This window comes from Leuciscus leuciscus (assembly GCF_965113295.1).
Source record: "Leuciscus leuciscus genome assembly, chromosome: 13".
NCBI classification, from domain to species: Eukaryota; Metazoa; Chordata; class Actinopteri; order Cypriniformes; family Leuciscidae; genus Leuciscus; species Leuciscus leuciscus.
In genome coordinates this window covers 17,193,269-17,217,231 of record NC_138737.1, presented here as the reverse complement: position 1 = coordinate 17,217,231, position 23,963 = coordinate 17,193,269, and the positions used below count along the sequence as shown (strand labels likewise).

The 23,963-nt window shown below is 40.7% G+C and overlaps 1 protein-coding gene across 5 annotated transcripts in view; it reads right to left on the bottom strand.

The window, feature by feature from the left end:
* grid2 (glutamate receptor, ionotropic, delta 2) overlaps positions 1-23,963 on the bottom strand; it is a 438,477-nt gene that overhangs the window by 12,856 nt on the left and 401,658 nt on the right. For all 5 annotated transcript variants that reach the window (XR_014211127.1, XR_014211128.1, XM_082188355.1 and 2 more), the window contains one exon: positions 14,596-14,762. Coding sequence is in view for 3 of the 5 variants with exons in the window: in XM_082188355.1 (XP_082044481.1) it covers positions 14,596-14,762 (167 nt within the window). In the remaining 2 variants the exon portion in view is untranslated. The remainder of the gene's footprint in view (positions 1-14,595; positions 14,763-23,963) is intronic.

Here is a 23,963-nt window from a genome sequence, read left to right as displayed (position 1 = left end):
AGGACACAAAGGTTTAGGAGAATTTGCCTCATTGATTGGCTGATCTGTATTGCGTGGCGGTCTCTCTCTAGCCTGATTGTCTGCAGTCAGGAGTCAGCGCACATTTAGCCCCAGAGGAGGAGACTAGCGCGCTTCCAAGAGCCCATATTCACATCCAAACTGCAGCTGCAGCAAACACTTATCCAAACAGCCACACACACAATGGAAATGTTCAGAATTCACAGTAACACACAATGCTGTCTAAAATCCTGTTCAACATTTATTCAAAAAGCTACCCTTCATTCTTTATATCCATATCCCTGTCTCATAACAATATAATACAGGAGTAAAAAAAAAAAGTCCTATTGCACTCAACAGATGGAGAATGACCCATCCACATTCTGCTATGGACACAGCTCACAGGACTCACAACAAGGTGGGCCAATGTTGAAAGATTTGCTTTATAGATCACATTTTAAACGTGCCAACAACATTTAGCAATGCAACACCGCCCACATATGTTGCATTAGAGGATTCGGAGTGCGATAGCAGAGACCCGAAATAACAAGGAGGACAATTCAAGAGAACAACACAAAACATACATGGGGAGCTGTGATCCAGTGCCATTACAATGCCAAGTACTGTGACTGTGTAAGCAAAGATGTAATCAATGTCACACTGATGGAATTGTTGAAAGTGAAAGAATTAGTTACAGTAACTCAAAATCAAAAATGAACATCTCCCTCAAGTCGTAGTTCTATAAAACAAGCACTAATGCAGTATATTCCAGTTATTGAGAAACCATGCAATATCTTTGTTGCCAATATTCACTAAATATTCACGCTTTGTAAATATATTTTGAGAAAAAACTATCATTATGAGTGAACCTAAAGGAACATTAAAAGTTTTTTTTTTTTTAAAGTACAGCATGACTGCTTTAATGTAATAGGAAGAATGCAGGTGGAGTGTGTTATTTTAGTATTATTTAAATACTAGTAACAGTATTTAATAAAATTTTGAATTAGTTTTTATTTTTATACTTTATTTTAGCGTTCATTTTGTTGTTGTTGTAATGTTAGTATTTCAACTTCAACTTATCAGTTAGATGTGAAGTAAAAAAATTGTCTACATTTAATTTTATTTCATAATTTTTTCAATTAACCAAAATGATTTTAAGAGCTTTCGTTAATAACTCCAAACTGTTTTCGAGTGAGGTTAGATAAATGATCCCCTACCGTGGTGACAGATATGTACATTAACCTATTTTAACATTGGTGCATTTTCCAATTTATGTTTTAATTTTCCATGGTATTAAACTAATGTGATGAAGGAATTCTGAGATGTCTTGGTCTTCAGTAACACAGCTATTCCTTTAAGACCTAATTCCCACTGGAGGTCACCACAGAACAACTCCTATCACAGGCATATGGAACGGCCTACCCTTGAAAAATTAGTCTGTGACATGTATGAGTGTTGCCATGATGGATGTGTCAACATTTGGTGGGTCAACATGCCATGCGCTGCTTCAGGGCTGAGATAATAGGTTACATCTGACCACACTGATAGGATGGCAAGGAGGAGACAAGTATGGCTTGTGTAACCATTCTTAAAGGTAAATTCTATTCTATTCTATTCTATTCTATTCTATTCTATTCTATTCTATTCTATTCTTTATGTGCCACTTTTCAACCGAAGTCTAATACAAGTGTCAACATTCAAGGACTTCGTGTTCAAAAGAGCGTTTCTGACCTTGTGGTTCCCTTTCGAAAGGGAACTCTACACTACGTCAGAATGACGCTATGGGGGAACGCCTCAGGCGTGACAGGTGTCTGAAATCAAGTATCAACTCACGTCAATCATGTTGACCGGCGACAGCCCGTGAATCATCAGCTTGAATGATTAACGCGCGACCTGGATGTATAAAGGGGAGCCTTGCACACATGACAACATCTTTTCGTCTTCAGGGACTGCTTTGTTTGAATAGAGTATTTTCTCGAGTGCAATCAAAGAAAATGAAACGTACAGAGAAGCAGAGGAATACCTTCCGCAAGTGTGCCGACCCGTGTCCCAGATTTCTGACACCGGAGGATTCACACGATCTGTGCGTGTTCTGCCTGGGTGAAGAGCACGCGCGGGGAGCTCTCGAGGGAGCTTCCTGCGCAAACTGCGAGCGTTTTTCTTTGAGAACGCTCCGCTCTCGTCTGTCTCACTTCTCGAGGGAAGTGAGCGCGGCATCTGAACCCCGCGGTTTTGGTCCCGCTCGGGCTGAGGCTCAGCGGCGCTTGAGTTCGTGGGGCTCTCAGATGGAGCTGGCAGATCAGCTGGAGAGGGGCGTTAACCTCACGGATGATCTGCCAGCTGACGAGGGTGAGTTACAGGTCGATGTGGAAGATGTTTTGTCTCTCTCTGATGGATCTGTAACTGGTTCTCTTCGGGCCGGGCAGGAGTTGGCTGCTGATGATGTCAGTCTGGTTGAGACTGAACCACTTCAGCCCTCCTGCCCAGTGTACGCTGAGCTGGTGGACGTTATGGGGCGCGCCACCAACAGACTGCAGCTGCAGTGGAGGCGCGTCCGGGAGGAACCTGTTCGTGGTGTGTTGGACGATCGGTTCCTCCCCACCCGTAGGCCACCGGCTCGGACGAGCCTTCCATTCCTTCCCGATCTCCACTCTGAGATCGAGAAGGCATGGAAGAACCCGTTCTCTGCGCGCCTTCATTTGCATCAGCGGGCCAGTTTCGCTGCTGTGGAGGGGGCCGCAGAGCACGGGTATGTGTCGATGCCGCCAGTAGACGAGACGTTGGCTAACTATCTCGCCTCTGGTCGGCCATCGTCACTGGGAGCTCCAACCCTGCCATCCAAGCCGCTGAAAACAACATCACGCTTGAATGGCAGAGCGTACACGGCAGCAGGTCAGGCAGGTGCGGTTCTGCACACCCTTGCGGTCCTTCAGGCCTACCAGGCCGACCTGCTGCGGGACCTCGATCAGGGGGCCGGCCTGCCCCCTGACGCGATGGCAGAGCTGCGGCGCACCACGGATTTGGCTCTCCGGGCCACCAAACAGTCAGCCGTTTCCGTCGGTCGTGCGATGGCGGCTATGGTGACCACGGAGAGGCATCTGTGGCTTAACCAGGCCGACATCGGGGAGAAAGAAAAGACCTTTCTCCTCGATTCGCCGGTTTCGCCTTCTGAGCTTTTCGGGCCTTCCGTTGAGACGGTGGTCGATAAGTTCAGGGAGGCGAGGGCGCGCTCTGAGGCATTTAAGAGCTTTATACCGCGGAGGTCCTCGGCTCAGCCCAGGCAGGCGGGAGAGCCTGGTCCGTCGTGGTCTGAGGATCACAGGCAGACCCAGAGGGCCAGTGTCGCTTCCCGTGCGCCCCCTCCTCCTAATAGAGGGGGCAGGGCGCGCAGGAGGCGTAACTCCCGCAGGAGGCAGGATCTCAGGGAGGTGATCCAGAATAAACGTTCTCAGACTGAACGCTAGACATCACCTCCCTGGATCTTGCCCCCGAACCACCATCGTTCCCAGGCTCCTCCTACATCAGGCCTGGGGCAGGGCCCATGATGAGTTCAAGAATTCTCTGATGGCCCGCTTCAGCTTGGTTGATAGGAGCGCCTTCCAACCAGGCTGGTGAAACAGTAAAACTTAGGTTTTTCTGAGTTTCTGAGTCCTGGCGTGCTTCATTCCAAGCACGCCGCAGGCTTTATATTGAGTGAAAATGTTTTGTGCGCAAATAACATTTTTTCTTCTCTTCTTTTTCAGAACTCGTCTCCTGTACAGAGCCTGGGACATATTTGGTAGGCAGGTAATGTATTGTAGTGAGCTGAGCTCCCACATACTGTGGGTATCAGGTTACAGGCCTCATCCGGCCTTCCTGGTTATGAGCTCCCACGTACTGGGTTTCAGGTTACAGGCCTTACTAGGCCTTCCTGAATATGAGCTCCCACTCATGGTGGTCGCCAGGTTACAGGCCTCACCAGGCCTTCCTGAATATGAGCTCCCACATACTGTGGTCGCCAGGTTACAGGCCTCACCCGGCCTTCCTGAATGTGAGCTCCTACATAAGGTGGTTATCAGGTTACAGGCCTCATCCGGCCTTTCTGGTTAGGAGCTCCTACATACTGTGGTTGAATAGGAGCTCCCACATACTGTGGTTGTCAAGTTATAGGCCTCACCAGGCCTTCTTGAATATAGCCCCCACATACTGTGGTTATCAGGGTACAGGCCTCACCCGGCCTTCCTGAATATGAGCTTCCACACACTGTGGTCGCCAGGTTACAGGCTTCACTGCCTTCCTGAGTATTAAGCTCCCACATTCAGTGATCACCAGGCTCTAGGCCTCCTCGGCCTTCCTGGTGATGAGCTTCTACATGTCAGGTTACAGGCCTCATCCGGCCTTCCCGAATGTGAGCTCCCACACACCGTGGTCGCAGGTCTTCCTAGTTATGAGCTTCCTCATGTCAGGTTACAGGCCTCATCCGGCCTTCCTGAATGTGAGTTCCCACATACTGTGGTCACCAGGTTTCAGGCCTCATAGGCCTTCCTGAGTATGAGCTCCCACATTCAGTGGTCACCAGGCTTCAGGCCTCCTAGGCCTTCCTGGTTATGAGTTTCACATGTCAGGTTACAGGCCTCATCCGGCCTTCCTGAATGTGAACTCCCATTCACTGTGGTCGCTAGGGTATAGGCCTCGCTGGTTGTGAGCTTCCACATGTCAGGATGCAGGCTCATCAGGCCTTCCTGAATGTGAGCTCCCACGCATTGTGAAATCCCACATGCTGGGGTCACCAGGTTAGAGGCCTCACCAGGCCTTCCTGGATTTAGAATGAAGTACACGCACTTTCGTTTCGTGCACTTTCTAAAAATCCATATTTATGGTAAGGGTTATGCGCAGTACGCTTCGTTCCCTTTTTTATGTGGTTCAGACTTCGGTTCTTCACCTCTGGTCCCACTCTAGATGCGTCTTGCTGTCGCGAAGTATTACGACAGGCGCCTCCCTTTCAGGCTATCTCCCACATTTTGTGGTAACAGGCCTCGTTAGGCCTTTCTGAAGGTAGCCCCACGTTTTTGTGGCTGTCAGGTTACAGGCCTCTCCGGCCTTCCTGAATACAAGCTCCCACTTACTGTGGTCGCCAGGTTTTAGGCCTCACAGGCCTTCCTGAGTATGAGCTCCCACATACTGTGGTCGCCAGGTTAGAGGCCTCACCAGGCCTTCCTGGATTCAGACTGGCATAAGTACACGCACTTTCGTTTCGTGTACTTTCTTGAATCCATATTTATGGTAAGGGTAATGCGCTTCCGCTTCATTCCCTTTTTTACGTGGCTCAGACCCCGGTTCTTCACCTCGAGTCCCACTCTAAATGCGTCTTGTTGTCACCATGTTTTACGACAGACGCCTACCTTTTAAGCTATCTCCCACATTCTGTGGTTACAGGCTTTGTTAGGCCTTTCTGAAGGTAGCTCCACATTGTGTGGCTGTCAGGTTACAGGCCTCTCCGGCCTTCCTGTAAACGAGCTCCCACTTACTGTGGTCGCCAGGTTAGAGGCCTCACCAGGCCTTCCTGGATTCAGACTGGCATAAGTACACGCACTTTCGTTTCATGTACTTTTTTGAATCCATATTTATGGTAAGGGTAATGCGCTTCTGCTTCATTCCCTTTTTTACGTGGCTCAGACTCCGGTTCTTCACTTGGGTCCCACTCTAGATGCGTCTTGCTGTCGCAATGTTTTACGACAGGCGCCTCCCTTTCAAGCTATCTCCCACATTTTGTGGTAACAGGCCTCATTAGGCCTTTCTGAAGGTAGCCCCACATTGTGTGGTTGTCAGGTTACAGGCCTCTCCGGCCTTCCTGAATACGAGCTCCCACTTACTGTGGTCACCAGGTTTCAGGCCTCTCAGGCCTTCCTGAGTATGAGCTCCCACATATTGTGGTCGCCGGGTTACAGGCCTCACCGGCCTTCCTGATATGAGCCCTCATGTACTGGAGCTCTCCATATGAGGAGGTCATCAGGTCTTAGGTCTCAGTAGACCTTCCTGGTTTGAACCCTCTCTTACTTCACCAGTGTTCGGAGCGAGCACTGGGTAGACCCGTGGATTGAGTGGACGACTTCCGTCGTTTCTTGAGGTTGAGTCACACTCTCCGGGAGATCCCGTCTCTGTGTTCCGGAACTGAATGGTTTCTGCCAGCTTCGCAGGCCTTTGGTTTCTGGATGCCTTATCCAAGGCAACTTCCAGAGGCTCTGTCTCGGACAGACAGGCTATGGCCAGACTGTGTGTCTTAGTATAGATCACCAGGCCAGCCTGGTGGTATTTCAGGTGGCACGCTCCCCTGAATAGTGACTGGCTGGGGGTCCCTTGGGTCCCCTAGCCACACTCCCTAGAAGTGACCCCTTCTATTGGAAGCTGTGGTCCTAAGCCTTTGAGCTGGCCCAGATATACCCCCCATTAACTGTGTTCTGGCGGTCTCTTGGGTCATTAGCTTGGGCTATGACCGGTAGGGAGTGCTGTCACTGACAGCCCGATGTGACCTAGGGGTGAGTGGTTCCAGTGTTTTCTAATTACTGGTTCGGACAGTTGTCACTGCCTTTGGGCATGCACTCCCCTCAGCATGGTGGAGTTGGTATATCGTTCCCCATAGCGTCATTCTGACGTAGTGTAGAGTTCCCTTTCGAAAGGGAACGTCTCAGGTTACGACTGTAACCTATGTTCCCTGAGAACAGGGAACGAGACACTACGTCTCCCTGCCATGCCTCGGGGCCTGCCTGCAACAGTCCCTTCAGACGATAGGATGTTGTCATGTGTGCAAGGCTCCCCTTTATACATCCAGGTCGCGCGTTAATCATTCAAGCTGATGATTCACGGGCTGTCGCCGGTCAACATGATTGACGTGAGTTGATACTTGATTTCAGACACCTGTCACGCCTGAGGCGTTCCCCCATAGCGTCATTCTGACGTAGTGTCTCGTTCCCTGTTCTCAGGGAACATAGGTTACAGTCGTAACCTGAGACGTTTTCCAGCAGCTGGTACTGGGCAAATTAACAGTATCTGTGTTTAATGAATTAACACCCTGGCGTTTTTAACAAATGAGGAGTGGTGAGATCCACAGGATTTAACACCAGGTACTTTTCCTGTGAGAATCAACTGTCCAGTTTTGCCCTTGAGGAAACGCCACATGTTTGTCTTCAGAAGTCTCAGGAGAGACATGACAGTAGACATCTCAGAGGGGACCAGATTTTACCTTGTTTGTTGAGAAGATAAGCCCACTGATGGCCATATGCTGAAAGATTTTGTTTTGTGCTTTCTTACTAAACTTCACTAAAAAAAGTTTTTGACTTGGATTTTTTTTTCTCAAGCACTTTAAATGTCCCTTTTTTAAAGAAAAACTCATAAAACAAATCACTTGGTGGGCATGGGTTTCTTTCTCACATTGGCTATGTTTACATGCACACTTTTTTGTTTCAATCGGAATGAACTAATTCTGATTGATGAATCCGACCAGTGTTTACATGAATGCTAAATAAAGTCATCCGGTTGAACCGTTGTGCCATGCTGCTTATATTTCTAAAAACGCCCCATTCCTGCACCCAAAACAAAGTGTCTGTGGATGAGAGTATGAAGTGAGGACTGATGGGACGTAGTTCTGCTCCACTTCACAGCCAATGAGTGGTAGGGGAATTTTAGAATAACACAACAGTAATTTATGACATTATATTCTCATTCCGCACGTCATGCGTCTTTATGCCATTTCTACATCACTGCACATGCGCAGTCCTTTCAAGTTTCGGCTTTCGATCCGATTAAATGTTTACATATTCTCTCGACTGGATTATAAAAGACAAAACAAAAAACAATCTGATCAGATGATCCGATCGAAATTTTATTCACATTGACCTCAATCGGTTCGATTAAGGTGTTTACATGAAGCCTTTTCAGTCTGACTGAACCGTCAATCCGATTGCTAAAGGATTATTTGGTTGCATGTAAACTTAGCCATTGACGTGTTTTCTATTGAATCAGGAAGTTTGGGCATGCCACTTTTATTTAAATAGCCAAAAAAGTTGCTTTAAAATAATATTTCTTTTGAAAAGCATTTTACAAATAAATTTGAATTGCTAATAAATATTTGAAATAATATCCCTGCACTAGCATATAGATGACCTCTATATGCTATCTAGAAGTTAACAGGCACAAAATTGTAATTTACATTTTATGAGGTCTTTAAAAAATGTGCCCTTTTACTAAAAAAAACTGCTGCTTTCCCTTCAGGGCACTTACAGAGAAACAGCGGCTTCATAACAGCAAACATTTTTATTTGTTATTTATTCCCTCTCCTCCCAAAATGGAGTGATAAATGGAGGGAAAGGTGAGTGAGGACGAAGAGAAGGAGATAAGCGTTGTGCGTGCTGAACAAGTTGAGCTCGACTGACAGGCCAGGGCAAAACACAAGCAACAATTCACCTGCTCCGCTCTGTGTTTTTGTCTTTGAATTGCACTATCACTGACCAGCGCAGTCAAGGGAGTTCAGCTGGCTTTGGTCCATGTTCAATATCAGGGGCTAAACAAACACTTGGCCCTGTTAACAGCACAAGTCCAGATCAACCTGATTCTCCATGACAACTGGGCGATCTGGTAACTGCAACAAGCTTTCATTTAAGACCCTAGTATGACACCGAGTGCGAATCTTTGTCTTTCTGTGCACCTGGTTGCGGTAGCACTTCAAACTCATTTTTCTGTTCTTTAGGGATAATGCGGGTGGGGATTTGCGGTTCTCTCCTCAGGTCTTTCTGTCATGTAGTCTCCTTCGCTTGCCTCTCGGGCCCTATGCGCTGAATCGAGTGTGGACTGCTGGAGCTGTTGCTATGGCAACCAGCTGCAGCAGAAATGATCACGTTATTAGATGTCTCTGTCTGCGGGGAGACAAACTACTTGATAAGAGCTGGGAAAACACGATGAGAAAAGGAACGAAAAGACAAAGGCAAGCAGTTCTTTTGCCTGGGAAATACAGATGGAATTTCCTCTCAGCTTATCAAAATGAACCAGATATCTGAAGGATGTTAGACATCTCAAAAGATTGTGAAAGACACTTATATCAGTATAATAGCCACTATAATAGCCATAGATTTCAATCTCTCTATGTAGACCCGCAGACCCCATATACTGTATATATTCAAAAGAAATGTTAAGTTGTAGCAATCCAAATGATCAAACAGGAAGACTTTTAAACTGATTTTTAATGAGCACTACATACTCAAACACAACATTAACCCTAGACAAGGAACTGAGGAAAATTAAGGGCTTAAATACACAAGGGAAGCTAATCAATAGAACAGGGAACAGATGGGAACTAATTAAAAACCATGGAAACCAACCAGTGGCAGGAAAATGAGAACAAAGGAAACAGGAACTAGAACTAAACCGAACTGAAACACGAGTCTGCGGCTGGATGTAATCGATGTAACGGAGCTGCCGCTTGCAGTTGGGGAGGAGCTGAAAACGGAGACGTGAAGTCGGACACTTTCTGCTTCCCGTAGTGTTTGCATGGTTTATCACAGCTGAAGTCAAATAAATGCTAAATTTGTCAAATACACAGACGTTCCAGAGATATATTCATTAATTTGTGTACTGCTTAATACAGCATCTGTTTGTAGAATAAAGTTCAACATAAGCCTATACTATTTAAATACCAATATAGTGGGGGACTTCATCTTTTATCAGGTTTATTTTGATAAACATAACACAATATAACAATGCGTGTCGTCATCAGAGCTCGTGCAGCCGCTCTTGAGAAGCTGCACTGTCTGAGTCAGCCGTAAGCTCTCGAATCGCTCTCGCGGTATTTTGGTGCCATATGTCACAGTAGCGTCGGTGCTGTCTCAAGCCGGAAAAAAATTCTAACAGGCATGCATTGCTTCAAGTCAGACACCAATTGGTCTGCGCAGAGCAGCATGAAGTTGAACAAGAATAATGAAAGCAAAATACATGTGACAATGAGGTATAAATCTGCAGAGTTAGCACTGTATTTATTTACCAAGCTCAGCGCTTTCAATGGCAGAAGTGTAGTGCAGCTCTGTTCTAACAATTTCTATCAGCTGGACAATGAGTCCAAAATGTCATGTGTTCCCAGGACCATTTGCTAAGGGACTGACTTTGTGTAAACAGGCGACATGTGGCCATAACCAGGCTGACATGGGTATCTTGCCCTGAGGAGTTCTAAGCAACCTCGCATCTGTCCTGGAAATTGACTGGCACTGTGGGCTGCAAAATGTCAGGTATAAGCGGCGATCGCTCTAGAGTGTGCCATTTTAATAGGGTAATTGGTCTTCACTCTTGGTTTTCACTCCTCTAATAACCTTGCTGATGAAAAAAACAAGATTCAACTAGATTTTTACAGTTTATGAAGGAAATGCGAGTGGTGGTTGCCTGCACAAAATGCACTGCCATGATGCTAGGGTGCAGGGCACCGATGCCATGCAATTGTAATGTGGTTGCTAAGATATTCTGAGGCCAGTTGCATAAACATAGCCGCTAAGTTAAAACTTAGGAACTAGTATGACCAACTACAGTAGCAGTTGTAGGGCTAATCAGTTTTACTTTTTGGATTAAAATTAGACCAATCTACCAATTTGACCAGTCTTAAAAAAAAAAGAAAAAAAAAAGATAACTAACTTGTAAGCAGTTTCTGCAAGTCTCTCTCTCTCTCTCTCTCTCTCTCTCTCTATGATAGTCTCGTTCTCAGAAATAGCTCAGGTTTGTCATTCATTCAAGTCTACGGGAATTTTTTCCATCCATTTTATCGATTAAAATTGTTCAAATCTCTCTGAACCCACATATGAGCAATAGTTATAGTAATTCTTACATTAGAATTAGGCATAAAGTTGGCTTGACGTTGGATGTTCGATATTAACAAATATTGAACATATTTGGTATACACGTATAATTTAAAGCTAAATAGCATTTGAAGAGAATGACTTACAGTGAAAAACCAACTGTAAAGTGTTCATGGAGGTGCCAGGTACGCACACCTTTTAATTTTTTGATATTTAATGAAACAAACTGTCAAGTCATGTTTAATAATGCCTATTTATTTCACAACCGAATGGGCTCATACACAAAATATACCATCAATAGCATTTTGCAAATATCAAACGTCCAACGTCAAGCCAACTTAACGCTAGTATTGGATGGTGCACAAAGACACATGTGCACTGTAGCACAGGTATACACATTTCTATAACATGCCCTCTGTTTAACCATCTAAAGATACAATCACATACAACCTGAAAGAGAGCACTTTTCTGACTCACAGTGCGAAGCCTTCAATCAAAAAATCTAAAATACCTCTCTCTGTTGCTCTTTATTTCACACTCTTTGCCTCTCTTTCTCTCACATGCCTCCAGTGTGAACCAGCACACAAATCAATAATGTGTAATTAAATCTCAACCTAAGAAAAAATGATTTTTGAAATTGCCTATATGCTAGATTATAAACCACATGTACTCAAGCAATAACCCCCCTGATATTTTTGGATTGGTAGCAGACTATATCAATCTACACATTTACACATCTGAGAATACTTACACACACAAACTAGCAGCGACGGGTGCTTTTCAAGAAAACCCAAATGTAATTGATCAAACATTCCTCCAAAACGCTGCTTCTCAAAATACCTGTAAATAAACGACTTAAAAATTATTTATTAAGGTCAGAAATGTTTCTACAATATTTGTATATGTATATTACCTTTAAAATATTGCCCAAAAATACACTGTTTGAAGAGCAATACAAATTACAATATTGGAAAAATTACATTGTGATATTTTCGTTTTCCACAATATATTGCGGAATGTTCACTAGATTACTTGAACTGCTCTATTTAAAAAGAATTAGTCATTCTAGAATGATTTAGGTTATTTTGCAGGGAGTGCATCTAAAAATAATAAAAAAAATCTGCAAAAAATAAAAAAAATTCTCTGATGTTATTATTATTATTATTATTATTATTCTGAGTGTGAACCATCTATTTACAGCGAAAGTATTTGGGTAAACTTAAAAAAATTGGGTATTTATATACTTTTTCCATGAACCAAACCAACAAGATTTTATTGTGTGTTTTTTATAATTATTTTTTTTCCAGCAAATAAATATATGTTCTGCAAGTTTAACAGTGAAGCAAAGCACTCATACACAGTTTTTAAAGTGTCTCAGAGCAAAGATGTCCTGAGCTGCTATGAGAACACTGTATCATGAGCACTAAGCTATATTGCGATATTGATTTTATTTTGATATTTCATGCAGCCCTAATACAAATTGTAGTTAATCCAATACAACTAACAGAAGGATTCAGCTCTCATAGACTTCCATTGAAACACAGCATCTGGCTGAACCCAAAATTCTGTGTTTGCCTCTTGGTCAGTTAACTAACTTGATAAATTAATTTTGTTCTATTAATTAAATCTATGGTTCAGGTATCTGCTATAGACTCAAACTGCAGCACAGATTCAATGGGGCTCTATGGGCCAACGTCTACATGTGGATTAAAGCAGATTGCATTAATTGTGCCATTTTTACTACTAAAATAATTAAATGTTTTTTTTTGAGAGTCCACTTTAGACATTCTACTAATTATAAGTAACTTTGGGTAGACTGTTACCTGTAGGTTAGGGTTGGTAGAATAAGTTGACATGTACTTGCAAAATATACAGATTATTTGTATAAAGATAATTTAACACATTGTCACAGTATTTATTACATTTCAGGTGAATCTGTGCTTGCTGTGCACTCTCCAGACAAAAACGAATGCATTTAGTCCAAATGCTTGGAAACAACAGATGGAAGACGGTTATCTGTGGCTTGGAAAAGTAGGAGCTCTTTAAAATACACATGATTTTACAGAGAACCACTGTGTCTATAGGACAATGTAAGGGATTATTGGTGCACTTTCACTATGCATATTCTTTTTGATACCGTATCATTTTAGAGTTAAGTCAAGTTTTCCACTCTTTCTCTTCTTTTCTTCTCTTAAGACTCCTTGTGATGAGTAAACGCAGAGCATGTGTCGACTTTTACGTCAACAATGGGGCCATCACTCCATGCTATCATATTTTTCTCTGTCTGCCACGATAGTGGTATTTCAATATAGCAATTTCACTCAGAGTGAGCGATTTAACATTTCTATACTCTATTCAGCTCCCCGTATTAAAGCAGTGGAGCAAAAAAACACGTTCTTGCCATTAAGAATCGTATGTTGATACGTTTGATCTCCATTGGTGCTGTATCTACTGCGTTGAAGTACTTCCTCTTAGGTGAGGCAAAAGAGTTTGTCTTTTCACTTAAAGGATTGAGCTCTTTGACTAGCTAAATCTGAAAGCCTTTTATAAAACGCTCTCATATAATGCTGTGCAATTTCCTCGCCATTGTTTCAAGAACCACAGGAAAACTTTTTAAATGGCTGTATTAAAATTAGAGTTGATGGCTGTCCAAGACCACAACAATGAAATATTAAATGCGCACGTCAATGAATAGCCTGTTTATGTTAATAAGGATCGCCCACCTGTGGATTTTTAGGGAACACACTGCAAAGCACATGGACAAAAAGTTTTATAATAATAATAATAATATTGCTGCTGCAGAGCAGAGCAATTTGTACTGCAATTTTTACTCAGACTTACAACTTGTAATGTCACTGAGGGTGGCACTCATGTATAATAGTGATTTCATCCATGTACCTACTTTCTATGTTTTAAACTGACTGTGTTACAACTCAGGCTGTTGAAAGGGGTGTTTGATTATGATTTCACTTTTCTAACGTTAGTTAGTGTGTAATGTTGCTGTTTGAGCATAAACAACATCTGAAAAGTTACAGTACTCAAAGTTTCAAAGCAAAGGGAGATATTTGCTTTTAAAGAAATTGCTTTTTAAGGACTACAACAAACGGCTGGTAGGGACCACGACATTCCCATCACCAACCCTAGAATTTACATAAACCCTGCCCCCGGGAATGCGATTTATAGTTTATCAAGACAGAATATGCTAATCAATGACTAGAAGATAACTACACATCAGCTAAATAAATTGATCAACTAACCATTCAGAGATGTCCTGTTGCATTCTACATGTCACTTCTTCTTGAGTCACTCCATCATTGACTCCGTTGACATCATCTGACTCCGGTTTGAACATAAAAGGCTAAAAGTTTTTAAACATTTCAGTGCATGTCTGTGTGAGGTAAAATGACACAAGCTGTTGAAGCTCCACCCTCTGTGCCGCAAGCAGCAGCTCATTTGCATTTAAAGGAACAGACACAAAACAGTGCGTTTTTGCTCACCCTCAAAAAGTGATAACTTATTTTGAGCTAAAACTTCATATACACACTCTGGGGACATCAAAGACATATTTTACATCTTGTGAAAAGGGCATTATACCACCCCTTTAACAACCATTCCCACTCTCCTCTCTTTGAGAAACTGATTTTAAATCACAAACTCATTAGACTTTAACACTTTAAATGCCACATTTAAATAAAAATGTTCCTATAAAAAAAAATCACTTCTCATATAACAGCAGGGCCCCAGAGACGAATGGCTACATATGGATAATAAGAATCTCATCATACAGTACCTCTGAGAGAAGATGTCCCTGTAGGGACTGCCATGCTGCATCGCGATGCCGTAGCCTCTGTCAGCCACATTGTTGGTCACGGTGTAGAGCGAGCAGTCCTCATCATTAATGGCCACATACTCCAGGACAGCTGCATCCCACACAAATGCAAAACGCCCGTACTTCACCTAAGAGGGTGAGAAAAAAGACATACATGTTTACACAAAAGAACAGGAGGGTTAATGGAAATCCGTAATGGAAATCACGTTCAAAGAAAAACAGAGAGGCACATGAGGACGAATTCAAAACCAAATCAGGTGGGAACCAACTATCTTTAAATAACGCAACCAGGTGCTGAACATTTATCAAAAGTGGCTGGTCCACATAAAGCACCATTGCTGAAAAATAATCAAGCCTTAATTAAATCCCAGCAGGACCTCGCTGCTCTTTTACCATTAATTGTTTATTAAGTGCGGTTGAGAAGCCACGCACAAGGAGGTTTTACATCTTCAAACTTAGTTTGCAGGGTTGCTGTTTCTAAATTTTACTTCTACCAAAACAATTTCAGCAGAAAAAACCCTTTCCATAATATAGAGTTCTAAATACTCACAATCTTTGCTCTTTGAGTGAAAATAAGCTTTTCAAAAGCTCTAGACTTTAATCTTCAGCTCTACGAATGAATTCAATTCTAAAAAAGGCCTATTTTCATTCAACAGCTACAGAAAAAAGGGGTATTCATTTCCAATACTGAAGATGCTATCCTTGAACAGTTCAAGAGAAAGATGGCCTCTATCCTCTGAGAGAACATTTCAAGGTTACGAAAGTCTTGCGTAAAAAAGAAAGAAATGCTTTTAATGAAAACCAGAGAGCTTTCTTTTTCAGTTCCAGCCTATCTGCAGTTCAACATCCAAGGATGTATTTTGAAGCGACATCATGCTAAGATACCGTTAAATGTTGATGTAAAATATGTACACACATTTGCGTGGGTTTTTTGATGGTAGACAAGGCTGACTTTTAGGCAGAAACATTTTAATAGCCTTCTCATGAATTTTTCAGGCATTTCAAAATAGTCTGCAACAGGACAGAGCTAGATCAGAGAGACTGCCTTCAGAGAAAATCACTATTAAATGAGTAAACATCTTATTTACTCCAAACGGCTTACCAGACATAGCGTGTAACTACAGGTCAGTCTGCTAAGCACTAAAATGGTCTGCAAGTGGCTCCTGGCTTCAGAAAACATTGAGAATTTCTCACATCAAGAGCTTATTTAGATAAGAGCAGCAGTCATTTCACTGCAACGAATGCAGATGCAACTTCACTGCTTACAGATATGGTAACTCTCCCCCTAACTGACCGATTACTCTCCCCCTCATTCAGCATCCCTTCAAAAGTGTTCAATATGCTCAGGTGCTTGTTTCAAAATATATTGCATAGAGCTTTAGAAATGGGCCCATTGCAGTTTTGCAATAATTGTCAATAAATTCCTAATCGCTGCTTATTAATAGCTAGTAAGGTAGATGTTAAGTTTAGGTATTGCACCACATAAATAATTATAGGGATAAGAGATATTGATTTGAGATGAAACTGTTTTATAATAATAATAATAATAATTCATTACATTTATATAGCGCTTTTCTCGGCACTCAAAGCGCTTTACATAGAAGGGGGAATCTCCTCAACCACCACCAATGTGCAGCATCCACTTGGATGATGCGACGGCAGCCATATTGCGCCAGAACGCCCACCACACACCAGCTTACTGGTGGAGAGGAGACAGTGATGAAGCCAATCAGTATATGGGGATGATTAGGAGGCCATGGTGGACAGAGGCCACTGGGCAAATTTGGCCAGGATGCCGGGGTTACACCCCTACTCTTTCGAAAGACATCCTGGGATTTTTAATGACCACAGAGAGTCAGGACCTCAGTTTAACGTCTCATCCGAAGGACCGTGCTCTTTGACAGTATAGTGTATGGTGTATTAAGTACCAAAGTATTAAGTATCAAAGTACCTCTTTTTGGTCAACATCCTCCTTTTTGTAGCCGACATAGACCCAAATAGCTTATTTTGACTTTCTTTTTGGTACGAAATCTGAATTTTTTTCTAATATCGTGCAGCCCTAACACACACACTGCAGAGTTGGCTAGTGTTGGTAAGAGCGATAGCAGACATACCTGATGATTCATGAGTGACAGGTTTTTAGCGCGATAAGGGATCTATTTGAACTTGTACCTGTAAATTCAAGTAATTGCAATGCCAAAGTGGCCTAAATATAAGTTGTGGCAACAGTAAAGAGTGGGAGAGTGAGCCAACTCTCAAAACGTGGATTACACCTGTGGTAGATGACTTGAAGGCTCTTTGTAAGTATAAATGTAACTCTGAGAGAGCAGTTGAATGACTTAATTTAAATCGAATATAGGCCTACTCCAGTCCATCATCATGTTCACAATGGCCTGACAAAATCTCTTATTTTAATGATATGATATGGTATACCCATTTTGTATACCATAAATAAATAAAATATCTTTGGATTTTCCTCTTACTTAAAGCTACACTGTGTGATTTTTTTTGTTGATTCTTAGCAAAAAACACTTAGTTCTTTCAAAAATATATGTGCTCATTAATGTATATTTACTTGAAAGTACATACGGATGAGGGGTTCGAATCATAGACAGTATGGTTCGAATGCCGGTCGCCATGTTGCCCCTCCATCTTGAAACTACATTCGCCAAAGAGGGACATACCTGTAAATCCAAGCTTCGCCTTTCGCGCTTAACACTCAGTGACACCGTGACGAATGCGAGGGGGAGATTACTCACGACTGCCGGCAGATTTGAAAGATTGCTGATGGAGGATCATGCCTATTTCCGAGGACATGTAGCAGAGTCGCCAAGGAAGCGAAAGAGAGAATTAAAACGTCAACGCGACAGGCAAATCAGCAAGACCAAAGTCAAAACTGGAGTAACTTTTCCCAGATGGAAAGAGCTCATGAAGAGCAAAGATTTGAAAACGGACGCCGAAGTTGCCTGCTTTCTTCTCGACAGGTAATTCAGCCTATATTTCTGTAAATTCAAAGTTTTATAGTTGCTTGTCTAACCATGGCATGGTTGTGCGTAACGCCAGAACGACCTCTAGTATAACTTGCGTTACTTTTCCTCACGTCAATGGTGAAAAATTATTGTTTACCTTGTAACATAAATCTGTGCTGCGACGGATCACAGGCGATAGTTTTAAAGGCGCAATTGGACGAAGTCGAACTGGAAGCCATCTTAATCTTGGAATAATACAGCCACCGTAGGAGTTAAAACGCCCTCGAAATTGAAAGGAACAGAAACTAATATTCACTGGGTAGTCATATACAATTTCACCGCTAGATGGGGGAAAATATCACACAGTGTAGCTTTAAAATGAATGTTTAGTTTGCTGTGAATGCTGTGGTTCATTATTATTTTTTAATGAAAACACTACAATAATAAAATAAAAGACAATTTCACTTATATTAAATGAAGAAATTTTATAAACTACTTTTATTAACAAAAGCTCTCTTGCTTTTGTGGGGGCGGTGGGCAAGTAATGTATATCAGCTGTTGGCCAATATTAGATATATTGTTTATTTATTGTTATCAGTCGATATTGTTTAATTGTGTAGCTCATTCCCCCAATGTTTACATGTAGATTACCTTTCCCGTCATCTAAAGTTAATGTTTAAAAACACTAATAATTTGACACCTAAATTCACTTGTAGCATTTAAATAGATTTTTATTTTATTTAAGAACATGAAAATAATTATAATTATAATAATTATCTGTAAGATTGTGTATTCATCTTGTATGTATTTACACACACACACGCAAGCACACACCTCTCACAACATAAGTACATTAAATTGAGAAGCTGAATAGAGATTGTTTTGTAATACCGGAGGCCTTTTCTATTGATTTTAATTCAATTGAACTCAGGCAGCAGAGAAAAAAATTGCCCGTGGTACAATTGCAGGTGATAAAATTGCCACAGCTGCATTATAATGGACATGTGGCAGAGACATGACCTGCAAACAGTGAAGAAATATACCACTGGCTGAAAGTGGCAAAAAAGGTGAGAAAAAGAGAAACTTCTTGACCCGGAGTACATTACTGACAGAAAAGTGAAGCATGTCCTACAGCCCTCCAGCCATAGCAAACATAGTGGCTGTGATTTTAATTGTGCCAAGGTAATTATTTGAAGCCATTTTCCCTAAAGCAAACAATGCTCAGTGCATCCTAATCAGTACATTGTTTTTAAAGGAGGCATCAAGCACATGCCCTCATTAGATTTATATTCACCCATACATATTCAACGTTTCCTCCTAACAACAGGGCACTGAGTTAAAATAAAGGCACACATTGGATGCGACTGTTTTAGAAATATACTGCTCGCAACACTCTCATGGTTTTGATGGCTTGGGAAAATGACAACCCTCTATAAAAACAGCAGGATTCAACTGATATTTACTGAGAAGTAAGTCCTATGGTAAGAAACAAATCAAAGCTTTTATGAAATCAATAACTTCCAAAAGGACACAGCTGCATATTTTTCACAAGGTGCAGAGGTTGTTTTTACTTTCTTTAAAAAAAAACCCCAGTTCATTCAAAGTTACCCAAGTGAATTAAGTACCCACTTATACTGCCAGACCTATATTGCGGACACATATTTAATTTGGAAAGAACAGCCCAGAGAAATGTTATATAATCTAATATAAATTATATAAATCTTTACCCAGAACAGCAGTAAATGAAAGTGTTTAAAAGGATATATTCATAATGCTCCAACATTATCCAAGGCATATATTTCCAAAAAGCAGCATAGTTTGACTTCTTTCGCCCACATTTGTTTAAGGTGTAGGCATAACAGGCGTAATTTCAAATATTTTCCAAATTAATTTGCCTGCTGGTCTTCATATGCTGGGTTTTCAGCCATATATTTTAGTGTGAATTTTGAGATATGATATAAAAAAAATACTGGATAGAGACCGCAAGATGTGGATACATTTCCCAAATGTGCATAAAAAACAGCTTTTATTCAGTAAAAGACGATGTGCATTAAAATATGAGCCAAGTGATTTACATGCACATCGTTGAAGGGTGTTTGCTAACAGTTTTCATTTGTAGCATTCATCCGAATGGTTTTGAGTTGCAGGACATAATATCTTGGATTTATTTTGCTCTAGATGAAAACTAGTTACATTTCTATTCGGAACCTTAAGTCAACCTTATCAAATCTCTCTTTATCGGGTTCTAACTCCAAAAGGTCAAAAGCAAAAGATTTTTCAGAAACCATGCTGCAGAGAACCCGAGGAAGTGTGGAGAGAGACCTGCTTCATTTGATGAAGGAGAATATTCCTGCTGAGTGATCATCTCCCAGGACGACATTACTTAGAGCCAATCAGCTTTGTCCTCGGCTTTCCTGCTGAGACTTCTTCAAACGGCCTGGGCTCAATGTCCCAGAGGCCACTATGCTAGCCGCAAGATTTTGTACATGGAACAGCCTGACCTCCATTAAGGTCGGCTTCATTCTGTTTTGAGAATTGGTCCCCAGCGTCAAAGTGGGCTCTCTTTCATTTCTTTCCAAAGCACTTTTTCATTAGATCCATTTATGTTTAAAACATTCATATTCTTTTAGATTATAATTTAACCCATGATTACCATTTTTACAGTAATGGGCTCCATTTCCAAGCAAATCTAAAATAAAACACAAATACTGAATGTTTGTATAATTTGTACTTGTCTTGACTGAAAATAAATAAATAAATAAATACATTTTAAAATAGTTTTTTTTTCAATTCAAACTTTATCTAAGCTGAACTCCCTATCACAAGCAAAAGTCAAGAGAAAAAAAGAGAAAATTATACTTTGCCTTAATTCAGAAATGCAAAGTGGTTAGTAGTAATTTTAGAATCTGGTTTGAACTCCCTATCACAAGCGAAAGTCAAGAGAAAAAAGAGAAAATTAGACTTTAAATTATACTTTGCCTCATTCAGAAATTCTAAGTGGTTAGCATTTTTTTTTTTTTTTATTTTTTTTTTTTAGCAGAGAGCCACCGAAATAAATAGAAAAAGCATTGAGGATATCATTAATTAGCTGTTTTTAAATAGGGACAGCTGAGCAATGGTCTTTACAAGCTCTCACGCAGGGTACACTGAAATCACACACCCAGGTGGCCCGTGCTCGAATCTGCACTCGATGGAGACAACATGGAGAGACACCAATATGTGACAACTTCCTCTCCCATGTTTCTTCTCCTCTCTAATTGGCTTTGAGCTGTCATTAGTACTCTCTATCCAACAGAAAATGAAGGAAAAGCAATTAATAGTCCATCACAGACCATATGCAAAAGGACGTACCTCTTTCCCAAAGACAGGATCTATAAGGGAGTGAGGAATAATTAGGCACAGATGTTTGAGAAACAGTCCAGGACAGCTCACTGAGCTAGAACTGAAATACTCTTGCTAATGGGATATGGCATGAATCTTTATTTTTTCACTCATCTTTTTCAATCTGTTGTTTTGCAATATTCCAAATATAACTCCTTACAGACTGTTCAATGTGAAGAATAATGGAAGAAAATGATCAATATATTCAGAAACTATGGCTTTAAAAGACAGTTTACAGTGCAGTCTCTATAGCATAAAGAGATATTAATTTGCAAACCAAAACAAGCTTATACGATCACCTTACATACCACTTATTATTTCTTAAAAGGGATAGTTCACCCAAAAATGAAACTTCCAGCATCATTTACTCAACCCTCATACTGTCCCACTCCCAAACCTGCATACTTTTTTTTTCTACTGTGGAACATAAAAGAAGATATTTTGAAGAGCTTTTTTGTCCATACATTGACAAAACAATATTGGACCCCATTGACTTTCACTGTATGGACAAAAAACGTCTTAATATCTTCTACTGTGTTCTCCAGAAGAAAGAAACGACATGAGGGTAAGTCAATTATGTCAGTTTTCATTTTGGGTGAACTATCCCTTTAAAAAACTACGAAAAAATGGATCATTTCAAAAAGAAGTACCATTCAATAAATATAATAGTTTCTCCTGATTCGGTTTCTAACACACAAAAAAAAAAAAAGAAGAAAAAAAGAAAAGAAAAATCATTATGTCAAAGTCACAGTTGTAACATTTTGCAGTCATATACTAGTCAATTTTCCATAAGGCTCCAACAGGAAAATGGAAAACAGCAGTGCGTTCAGCGGGGAGGGAACATTTGAGGGATAATATGACATGTAGGCTATTGATTGCTGAAACAGATGAATTATGCCTCTGACATTTAGTGGGAAAAGTGAACCACAAAAAGAAGTGTAATTCTCATTTCCTGTTTTCATTTCTTAAAAGAAAAGCATCGACTCATATAGAACATTTCTATCTGCTTTGGAATAATAATAATACAAAAGATGCATGAATGCCTATATTTAAGAAAGGTTGGTAGGAGCGTTCCTTGACAGGAGTCACCCACGCTGAATCCGACTAGTATACTATAGTGTGCCAATTCTCATCAATGTATCCTAACTCTTTATCCTTAACACTGCTTTCTTTCTGATTGTCTTTCTTGACTGTTTTGACTAATTGATCAGTTTTGACAGTAGTCTGCAATTTGTGTTGACTAGTCGTGGATCAAATGTCAACATTCTCGCTTGTTTGATGATGACAGCAAGAAATTCAGTACATTCTCTTTTCACAAAAGTAGTGAACAGATAAACTCTAATGGACAATTATCTGTGAAAAAAAAAAGGGAACCGGGAGCACATTATAAATGAACTAAAGACATCTGAGACGTTTTAAGTCTTAAATAAGGTCAAATTCTTCAAATTACTCTACAATTACTCAAACGTTGCTCAATGGCTGACAGAAAGAATAAGTGAAAGGGACATGACTGTTTTTCACTGTTCATGATGACAATATAAGTAATTAAAATCTGACAATACACACTTTCATCTCCCATCCATTGTTTCAGTTCTCTTTACTCAAACATCTATGTCAACATAGCCTAGGTTTGACAAGAAAGGCATTGACACAAAGCAAGGAAAAATTAGCCAAAACGGTAAGTTAATATCGAGTAACTTACATTTTAGATAAAAATATTGTTACTTGCTCTGCCAACAAAAATAATTCATAACAAAGACAGTTAAATCAACCAAAGCCCGTCTCCGAGCAGCACGTTTGGTTCCTGAATTAATCAGTGTTTTTGAACAAATCGTTTGAGTGGATGATTCAATGAGTCACTCATAAAGAACATCACTTGTTTAATTCATGAATGAATCTTTTTTATGTATTTGAATGAATGAATGAATGAATGAATGAATGAGTCAATAACTCCCTCATAAATAGGGGAGACCGGGGACAGTTGCAACACTTTTTGCATTTCTCTCAATTACTCAGAGACTATTTGGACTAGACCAACCAAATTTGTATATATTAAACTTGCATCTGTCTGCTAATTACCCATACCATTTAAAGATGATTATATATGACATATCGTTCACAGTATTTATTTGAATGGAAGAAGTCAGATGTTGCAACTGACCCCGACCCAGGGGACAGTTGCAACACAACCCAGGGACGGTTGCAACACGTTAAAAATACCTTAAATTTCATTAATTAACTTAAGCTTTTTGTCTCAATGAGCAAAGAATTCTGAAAATATTAACTGTTTTAGGCCTACTATAATATTATAGTATTATTTATTTCAATAATATTATTGTAGCCTATAATTTATTTATTTAGTCATATTTATCAAATAACAGTTATTGAGTTTTGTTTGTTTATGTGTAGAACATAGGCCTACATAGATTCAGTGTGCAGGTGTTACAGATGCTATTCAATCTCTCCATATTTCAGTGTCAGACAGGAAGAATTTAACAATTTGCAATGCAACAAACTTTTATTAAACATGCAATTTATAACATGTTGCAACCGTCCCCAACCCTATCAGCCATGACAGAACATCATATGCCTGCTAGACACACTGACTTTGACACATGCTAACCATGTCACTTAGTAGTCAACAAAACAACAATTCAAACTATGTAAGTGTTGATTAAATCATACAAAATTTCAGGACAGTATGACAAAAATATATCTCATGAAAAAAATTACTTTCATACCTCCAAAACAAGTTTTGTTCAATAAATACATCAGCAGATGTTGAATATGTCTACTGTCTTCTTGGTGGGTGGAGGGTCTAACTGTGCATGTGCAGTATGAGTGTCATCACTCTAGCTTGTTTCTGATTGGAGAAAAATGACATGTTGCAACCATCCCCTGTTGCAACTGTCCCCGGTCTCCCCTACTTTCCATGTTGCCACCTACTCGGGTAACAATATAACCTGTGGAAAGAATCGC